At 44.1% G+C, this 9946-nt stretch overlaps 1 protein-coding gene across 1 annotated transcript; it reads right to left on the bottom strand.

The window, feature by feature from the left end:
* Positions 1-4640: 4640 nt before the first annotated feature.
* LOC133391455 (uncharacterized protein K02A2.6-like) lies at positions 4641-9737 on the bottom strand. Its single transcript, XM_061645983.1, has 2 exons — positions 8800-9737; positions 4641-6783 (listed from the first exon to the last, which is right to left on the bottom strand). The coding sequence occupies exons 1-2, from the start codon at positions 9471-9473 to the stop codon at positions 4923-4925; spliced, it is 2535 nt and encodes an 844-aa protein (XP_061501967.1). The 5' UTR covers positions 9474-9737; the 3' UTR covers positions 4641-4922.
* Between the last annotated feature and the right edge of the window lie 209 nt (positions 9738-9946).

Genomic DNA, 9946 nt, shown 5'->3' with positions numbered 1-9946 from the left:
TTTATCAATGCTATCATTGCCTGGAGTACATGCACCAATCCGTTCGTCAGACGAGCAACATGGACAGCAACCGTCAACTCGTACTGTTACGCCATCATTGGTACCGGTTGCTGATGTTCCAACGCAGGAATCAGGCATTAAGATCGGTAGACAAAAGGCATCGACAGGATTTGCAGTACCATCGATTGCATCGCTTGCCGATGTTAATGTTCCGAAGAATCAGCATAGTATGATGACTGCTGTTGTAAGACAAAAACTACCTATCACTGCTTCTGCATCGGTGATACCGGCTGGTGGAGGATCTGTTTGTGTTGTGAGCCGTACACCAGCCAAAATGATCAGCGTTCAAAAACCATTAACGAGAACTGTACCTGAGCTCAGCTTTACCAGTGTTCCTAGCCAGATCCGTCCTCCAGGCAAGATACTTAATGTCAGTAACCAAAAGCCATCGACAAGTGCCGGTACATCGGACATAACGACTGATCGAGCAACTGACCGTGTTATGATAAATTTGCCTGACAATATAACCAGGGATAGTGATCAGAAACCGTCAACGAGTGTTGCTACGTTTTCGGTGTACGAACCTGTGCTGCCTTCGTCGCCTATAATGATGATCACCGATGAACACCAGGCCGCTACAGGAACAAATCAACCAGTCGTTTCAACTACTTGTACAGAGCACTCTGAAAGTTGCTGCCTTCATTGTCGGATGCTATTAATGAAAATAGAAGCACGCAGCGCACAGATAATGGTGGCATTATGTGAGCAGTCCGCAATATTGAATCGAATGAAGGGAATAAGAAGAAATGCGCGGAGTTTAGCAATGGAAATAATCGGAAATCAACAACAGTTTGATGCATTTGAAGCAAATATAGATGAAGATGATTGTGCATTTTACAGTTTGACCCAAAGATTAGATGCAGAAATCAACAGCCAGAATGCCAACAACAGGATGCACGAGGCATTGAATGTGTTGTTTGATAGGATTTTTCTAGCTCATTGTAACTGAGAAGGATTGTCAGGAAAAAATATCTTTTAGTAAATACACAAATACAGTGTGCTTATTTAAGTTTATCGCCAAAAAACATTTGGGAATATAAGTAGATATAGAATATGAACAAGAATATTTAAAAAGAGAACTGACACATGCACCGGCAAAGGTAAGAATGCAGGGAAATGCAAATGGTCAAAAGAAAAAAAATAGTTATACAGGTGTACCGATTAATTGTTGCCGTTAACGTATGGTCGTTTATATGTTACATGTTATTTATTTATAATTTCTTTGGTTTTATACTTGTGTTACGTAAGACCGCTTTATAAATCAATAATACTTCAAGTAAATACATCTCAAGCAAAAGCGCGAGCTACAGAAACGCAACAAACAAAAATAGGTATTCCGGCTCTCGTGGTACAAACGAGGAAGTTACCTTAGGCAATTTACAAATCATATGTACATGGGTACATTAAGAATAAATTAAACCATGTTTTCGTAATAGTCATCGTTACAATTAGCCGAGTTATATACAGTAGTACATAAGAGATCAGAACCTAATTAAATTAAGCGCATTCAAACACAAACCTCAGAATCGCTCGTTTGAGAGTACCTCGTGAGAGGTACGAAAGCGATCCATGCATCCATCCACGTCAAATAACATTATAAAAAAAAACGTACGCCCGAAAATGGCTAAAGTTAGACAGGGTAGAGCAATAGACAGGCCAAACGAGCTAAAAAAAGTAAACAACTCCAAGCTAAACAAAGGATATGGCCGGTATAAATTTACATCCTCGGGCCTCTCAGAAAAGGAAGGAGACAAACGATCAGGGCAAAGATAAAGGGAAATCTTACCCGTAAAATAGGGATAGCAAAGACGGAAAAATAGAATATAAATACATTTCTAATTGTTAACAAACATTTGCTATTTTAACTTCAAATTCGAAAGTCATGTGTGTCTTCTACTTCTTCTATTTGGCGTAACGTCCTACGCGGACATGCCGGCGGCCTATACAGGCTTTCGAGATTTAATTCATTACCACGCAGCCATTATAGTCAATCCTTGCTACGGAGGGACGGTCCATTTTAGGCTTGAACCCATTACGGGCATGTTATTGAATCGTTCGAAATGACGACTGTACCACGGGACCGCCCGACCCTGCAGGTGGATTTAAATGCCAATAAAATCCTTCCGTAGCACACCTTTCTTGAATTTGTGCTATTACTCTACAAACGCGAACAAAAGAAATACCATTTTCGCGACATTTATGGGCAATTTTTCCCCTTCGATGCTGCATATTTTTTAAATTCATTAAAAATGTGTTAAAACTAAGATCGTTGGCAAGCTCTAAATGAACATCTCGGTTTGTTAGGCTTGTAAACAATGATCCCCATCTTTTTTCAGACCGGCTACCAATCGTAACAGTAAGTTATCCAAAATAATCCACTCCTGTATGCGTAAATGGTTTTAAATATGCGGCTGTCCCACAAGGTGGCAACGCTGACATTTGAGGCTCTTGTGGGTTGGCTTTATTATATTTACATTTTTGGCAGATATCTGCTACCCTTTAATTCTGCTGCATAGCTGCACCTTGCAATTCTAAACAGCAACGCAACGCAATTTCGATGCTATAGGATAGACTTCAATGCCATTTGAACTGATTGCTCTCATGTATACAATGGCTGCAAACGCTTTGTCGGACGCATCGACAAACATGTGAATTTCCCTTCGAGTTATGCTGTGATTTGTTTTGGAATAACATTTCAAATATTTTCATGCTCTTAACCCAATCATTCGAGTAATTATATCAGTTGGAATCTTGTCATCCCAATAATGATCTAAATATCACAACTTAACGCTTTGTTGTAAGTTCGTTGGCCATGTTAAGAAATGTTAGTATGTATTCAAAACAGTCGCCTTCTGTATCCCACCATTGCACAATGGGCAGTTTAGAACAAATTTCAGGATAAAATTATGTTTGCAGAAATTGTTAGTTTTTATTTTTCGTTTGTAGGCAAGTATTATGATTATTAGTACCCGTCAAACATTGCGAGGGTTGCGAGTAGAATCATTTGCTTGAAATTTTATGATATTTCAAAAATTCTTTATTTTTTATTCATAAATTTTTTTTTTGTGATATTATTCGTTGAAAAGATAACTCTTTCTAATTTTATGGATCTTTGCAAAATAAAATGTTTAAATTCACGTGTTTCTTATGCTACAAATCGCACTGTTATACCTGCTCTCGCGTTGCTATAATTATAAATGTTAAAACTACATAGCAAATTTTCTCATCCGGCTTCAGTAAAGTTTTTTACTGAAACGGTTCAGTATTAGAATATTTTACTGGTTTCAGCATGAATGTTTACAGACTTTCAGTAAAACAATTTACTGAATGCATTTCAGTAATACACATTTTACTGAAAATCAGTAAAATAAGTGTCACATTTGTCGTTTCACTGGATATCAGTAAAACAAATTACTGAAAATGCAGCAATTCATTCTGTAAAATAGACCTGTCAGTCAGAACATCAAAACAAAACAATGCGGTACCCACTTGCTCGTGATGTGCAAAAAGTTGATTTTGTAGGCGCTTACAGACACCCTGGTGAAATTTCAGGTGAGATTTCGGCTTACGGGATTAATTTCACACAATTGGCAGCCGTGCTGGTATGTAAAATGTTTAATACAATCCACTGTGCTTGCTGAAATTGCGTGGTGTCTGTGAGCGCATACTGAACCATCTACACTTGCGGCGGCAAAATACAGTATAAAAACTGTATAAAACTACACATAACATGCATGAACATGAATTGAGGAACTGCCAATCTCAGCGCATCAATAAAAAAACTCAATTTTAAATAAATATTTCGTCACTTTTTCATCGTTACCAACTACTGAAAAATCAGTAATATGAGAATGGCTTTACTGCGGTTTCAGTAAACGAGCTGTCATTTTGGTGAGCACCAGACATTACTGAATGGTTCACATTATTTTTAATGAAAGGATTACTGAAACTTCAGTTAAAAAAAAATCAGTAAAATTTTGCTGAAGTTCAGTAAAAAAAGTTTTCTGTGTAGGGACGAAAAACTGCCTACCCAATTGACATTTTCGAGCTCGAATAATCGGGAATTCGAGCAAATTCCCTTAAACTGGAGCCTTAAACTTCCCTTAAACTGCACCAGTTTAAGGGAATTTAGAAAAAGGCCTTTAAAATCAACTGTGGTGCGGCTTTTTCGTTGTTTTCTTCTAGATTCGCTCTGAAATTATGTTTCCTATCGTTTTAGTTGGCCATGTTCCCATTTTATACTTAAATAATATCCATTTTTTATAAAATAACGTCACACAAAATTAGCTTTTGTTTTTCATCAAAAAACCATAGCTATGAATGAAAAATGACCTCGACGGCATCGTCCATCGATAGAAGAACGTCTAATTTACGATCACATTAAATCTTGGCGCTTTCAACATACTTGATCACATACAAATCCACAATTTCAGGCGTATCGAGTACTAATCGAGCAGATATGGTAAAACAATTTCGAGCAAATGTCACTTGGGTAGGCTCGTAAGCTCTTTTACACTTTAAGCGCCGCATCATATGAAACCGCGTGACGGCTTTGCTCACCGCTCAGTTTTATATCTGACTTTTATGGTTTGCCACTTATTACTTATTTATTTTACAAATTAACTAGTACATAAAATAGACGCGTTTACAAGACACGCACTGTACGAGATAAAACGGGACGAGCACGCGCTACGTCCGTCCGGGTCGGCGGATAAAAGATGAAGAGAGCGATCCCGAGCCCTTCATTCCCGAACTTAGTCGAGCAGCGCCGAGCTTAGCCGAACGCGTACGTCAAGCCCTTGTCACGTGGCGACAGGGTTGAGTAGCGGTGCTGCGCTCAGTTTTCCCAACACCTCCCCCTTTTAATTCAGCCGGTACGCGCTGAACCTACGAGGCAGTCTTCTACTCCTAGAAGAACGTCGTGGTAGTCGTGCCTGCTGGTGGTTGACGTCCTCGACACCCAAGGATGGATGTGCTGCTTCCCGAAACACAGGGGCTGCCGGAGATGATGCTGAGACATCCGGCTGCGATGTGGGCACAGGCGCTGATGGCTCGGACAAGGGAGTGGAGCTTTGTTCCGTGGGCAAACCCCACTCCTCTAACAGGATCTGTAGCGGCAGATTATCTTCATCCCGCTCTCCTAGTTTCCTAGAGACTGTAGTACGACGACGGAGTTGATTCACGTGGCGCCGAAGCCTCCGTTGCTCCGTTGTGATGACTTCGTACATTACGGTGCCGATGCTGCGGATGATCTCCCCTGCAATCCAACTCCATGAATTGCCGCAAAATATTTTGGCGTAAACCAAATCTCCAGGACGCCATTTGTGGAAACCGCTATTCGCTGAAGACTCCCGTGATGGTGAGGGCCGCAGCAGATGATGAACCGTCCGCGTCGCCCGGTTGAACATGACTTCAGCAGGCGTGCGTTGGTCCAACATTGGATTCGGGGTGGAACGGTATGTTTGCAGGAACAGATCCAAAGCCTCCTCAAGCGATGCCTTCTCGACTCGAATTTTCTTCAAGGCCCGCTTGAAGGTATCCACGAACCGCTCGGCCTGGCCGTTCGATTGGGGATGGAACGGTGCAGTCGTGATGTGTTCAATGCCGTTAGCGTCGCAGAACTCCTTGAAGACTTCACTGGTAAACTGAGTCCCGTTGTCGCTGACCAGTGTGACTGGTGGTCCGAATCTGGCAAATATTCCTCTCAAAAGAATGATTGTGGAATGTGAGGTTATACTTGCAGTTTTCACGATTTCGGGCCACTTCGTGAAGGCGTCAACTGCGATCAAGAAGTATGCACCATCGATTGGTCCGGCGTAGTCGATGTGCACTCGCTGCCAGGGAGCTGATGGTTTTGGCCAGGGCGCTGGTGCGGACATACGTGGAGACTTTGCTGCGGCCTGGCAAGCATCGCAAGTAGCGACGCAGCCAGTGATGTCGTCGTCCAATGATGGCCAGTAGACGAAACTGCGCGCTATCGCCTTCATCCGCTGTATGCCTGGATGTCCCTGATGGAGCTGCTTCAGGCACCTCGTCTGCAAAGCCGCGGGGATGACTACCCTCTCCCCGAACAAAATGCAGTTCCCAACGGTTGTTAAGGCGTCCTTCCGGCTGTAGAAGCGTGCCAGATCCTTGCCGAATGTGACGTTCCTTGGCCAACCGTCCGTGACGTACCGATATACGTTACGAAGTAAAACATCGTTGCATGTAGCCTTTTCAACTTCTCTAAAACGAATCGGAAAAGTGTTTAGTGATTTTATGGCTACAGAACTTACAGCTTCCTCAAGCTCGATGCTGGCGATCATATATTCTGGGTCCGGCTTAGCATGCTTGTCAATAAGCCGGGATAGTACGTCTGCGTTGCCGAATTTGTCCGTTGGTATGTACTCGATGTGGAAATCGTACAGCTGCAATGTTAGTGCGAATCTTTGGAGCCGATTCGCCGTGTAGACAGGGATTCCCTTTTTGGAGCCAAAGATTCGTAGCAGGGGTCGATGATCGGTTTGAAGCCGGAAATGTCTACCGTACAGCATTTTATGAAAACGCGTCACCGCAAAAATGATAGCCAATCCCTCGCGGTCTATTTGGCTATATGCTGCTTCGGCTTTTGTTAATGCACGGGACGCGTGTTGAACCACTTTTGTTGACCCGTCTTTAAATGTGTGACTTATTGTTGCACCCAGTCCGACGGAGGAGGCATCTGCGGCTACGATGATTTCAGCTCTAGGGTCATAGTGAGTTAAAAGCAGGTCAGATGTTAAAATATGTTTAAATTTGTTGAAGGCCTCCTCGCACTGCTTCGTCCAGAGGAACTGGTTACCGTCCTTTAATAACTCGTCCAGGGGGTACCTCAAATCCCGCATCCTGGGAACAAATTTGCCATAATAATTAATAGCACCCAAAAATGAGCGAACCTCCTGTATGTTTGTTGGTGCTGGTAAATTATTAATCGCATTTATCTTTGTCGGGTTGGGTCTGATTCCATTACGATCGATTATATGGCCGAGGTATTCGATTTTCTGCATCTTAAATGCACATTTCTCGGCACGGATAGTGAATCCAAACTCCCTTATGCGTTGAAGCAGATTGGCCAAATTTGTATCGTGCTCTATTTCGGTTTTGCCCCCAACGACTACGTCGTCCATGTAACCTGACGTATCGTGCAGACCGGCGAGCATCGTGTCGATGATTTGTTGAAAAGCCGCGGGCGCGATTTTTATGCCGGGAGGCAAACGGTTATAATGGTAAAGTCCCCGATGCGTGTTTATCGTCAAGAGAGGTCTGTAACACTCCTCGATCTCGACTTGCGAAAAAGCGTCCGACAAATCTATTTTGCTGAAATATTGGCAGTGGGCTAATTTCGCAAAAATATCGTCTGGCAATGGTAGGGGATACTCATGAGGTTGCAACGCATCGTTTAGCCCGGTCGAATAATCACCACATATTCGAACGTTACCATTGCTCTTACGAACGACGACGATTGGAGCGGCCCAGTCGGAGTAATCAACCGGCGTTATTATTTTAGCTTTTTCTAGCCGTTCGAGCTCATCGTCGACTACTGCCTGCATTGCATATGCAACTGGCCGTTTTGGACGGAAAACGGGTCGACTATTTTCTTTCAGCTGCAATCTGATTTGCGCTTTCGTGCAGAGCCCCGTGCCATTAAAAACTTCCGGAAAACTTTTCTGCAGATTCTCAGGGATATGCGTGTGAGTAGAAATTGTAGCACAAAACGTATTCATAGGAACTGATGCAAGCTCGAAAAGATCCACTAGATCTGCTCCTAATAAAAGAAGCTCACCCGGCGCCACGCGAATGATCGCTGGTTTTGTGACATTATTTATTGAAACTGTTGATGAAAATTCCCCCAAAAGCTTCAGTTCTTCGTTAGAGGCAGTTTTCGCATTTACTGAAGGCTTCACCAATGATGGTTGCCCCAATTTCCTCCATGCTGTTTCGTCTATGACGGTTATGTCAGACGCTGTATCCAACTGCAGGAGTATGACCGTTCCATTGATGGATACATTGACGAATTTGCGGTTTGCTTGTACGCTGCACACCCTAACGGTATTAGTAGAAAAAAATTGATTTCTTCCCCGGCGAACACCTTTTCGATTGCGACAGCGATTTTCCCGATGACCAGCCTTGTTGCATACTCGACACTTTTGTGTAGCTTGCGGACAATCTTTTACCCAATGCAGTTCACCGCACAGCCAACAAGGATTGGACGGCTTATCGTTTCCTGATCGGCCATCGTGATTTCCCCAGCGCGGGCGTGATCCCTTTGCGCGAAAATTCGGCTTGTTCTGCCGATCGCCATTTTGTATTGCATACACTTGCTCTCCCTTTTCGCCCACAATCATTGCATTGTCGAGTTTTAAATTTGCAATACGGTTACACTCCGCCGAAAGCTGCTCGAGTGTTACATCAGCGCGCTCTTCTATGCGAGTGAGCAATTTGAGCCGAAAATCTTTATCCGTTTCCTCCTTTAACCCACACACAAAAACGAGACACTTAAGCTGCTCTTCGCTCATCCCTTTTAGCTGGAAATCGACACACGCTCGATTGACACGACACGCGTACACCAGAAAATCTTCGGAACGGGATTTATTGAGCTGCATGCACTTATAACGCTTACTTAGTAGCGATTCAGCCTTGCCAAAAATTGATTTTAGCTTCTCGATTGTGGCTTCTAGCGTAAAATCACGAGGATAACGGGGTAATATAAAATTAACGTACCTTTCGTGCTCCATTGCACCCAGCTTACGCATGAGCAGCCTCACCTTTGCGGAATCGTCAATCCGTGCAGCATCATTGATGAATAAATCCTCGTACCGTGAGTACCAGGCCTCGAACGTGATTCCGGCTTCGGCCTCGAAGCGGAACTCGGTGATGTTACTGGCCAATGCATCAAGGATTTGCTCCGGGTTGGGTGGACCCGGCTGGAACTGCTGCTGTGTGTGTGATGCTGTTACCGGTTGTGATACCGGCTGCTGCTGCTGCTGCATTAATTTTGTCATCAACTGTTGCTGCATTTGCTGCATTTTCTGTTGCTGTTGCATTTGATGTTGCAAAAGTTGCATTAATTGGATCATTGAAGGCTCACCGTTTGCGGATGAATTCGACAGCGATGGCGGGTGCTGGCTTGTGGCTTGCGGGAACGATGGCGCTTGCTGGCTTGTCGCTGGCTGGAACGATGGCGCTTGCTGGCTTGTCGCTGGCTGGAACGATGGCGCTTGCTGGCTTGTCGCTGGCTGGAACGATGGCGATTGCTGGCTTGTCGATGGTTGGACTCCCGTGGGCTGATCCATGGCAGGAGCGTTGGGCAGGAGGGGCTGACCATTTACCGGTTGCAGAAACACCGGTCCCGGAACCTCGAAATGCTGCGAAAGTCTTCGCTGCTCTTCATCCATCTCGATGTCTTCCGGACTCGTGTCCTTTCGGCGCCGTTTACGCGTTGACGGAATTTTGCACACGTATTACTTTACACTTTTTTCACTACTAATGTCTTTTTCCTTTTTACTCGTCGCCACTTTTATGGTTTGCCACTTATTACTTATTTATTTTACAAATTAACTAGTACATAAAATAGACGCGTTTACAAGACACGCACTGTACGAGATAAAACGGGACGAGCACGAGCTACGTCCGTCCGGGTCGGCGGATAAAAGATGAAGAGAGCGATCCCGAGCCCTTCATTTCCGAACTTAGTCGAGCAGCGCCGAGCTTAGCCGAACGCGTACGTCAAGCCCTTGTCACGTGGCGACAGGGTTGAGTAGCGGTGCTGCGCTCAGTTTTCCCAACACTGACGCTCAGTGATTCTCTTGAGAACGAATGAGGTAGGAAAGAGAACGAGAACGACATGTGCTACGCCGCTTATCGCAAT

The sequence above is a fragment of the Anopheles gambiae genome, chromosome 2 (genome assembly GCF_943734735.2).
Source record: "Anopheles gambiae chromosome 2, idAnoGambNW_F1_1, whole genome shotgun sequence".
NCBI classification, from domain to species: Eukaryota; Metazoa; Arthropoda; class Insecta; order Diptera; family Culicidae; genus Anopheles; species Anopheles gambiae.
Note: the sequence above shows the minus strand (reverse complement) of the source record. Positions and strands in the feature narration are given on the sequence as shown.

Excerpts from the sequence above, each read along its gene's own strand:
- LOC133391455 (XM_061645983.1), bottom strand. The coding sequence starts at position 9,473 with ATGGATGAAGAGCAGCGAAGACTTTCGCAGCATTTCGAGGTTCCGGGA. Across the intron at positions 6,784-8,799 it reads GGTGCAATGGAGCACGAAAG|AGCTGAAATCATCGTAGCCG; the intron begins GTACGTTAATTT and ends CTATGACCCTAG.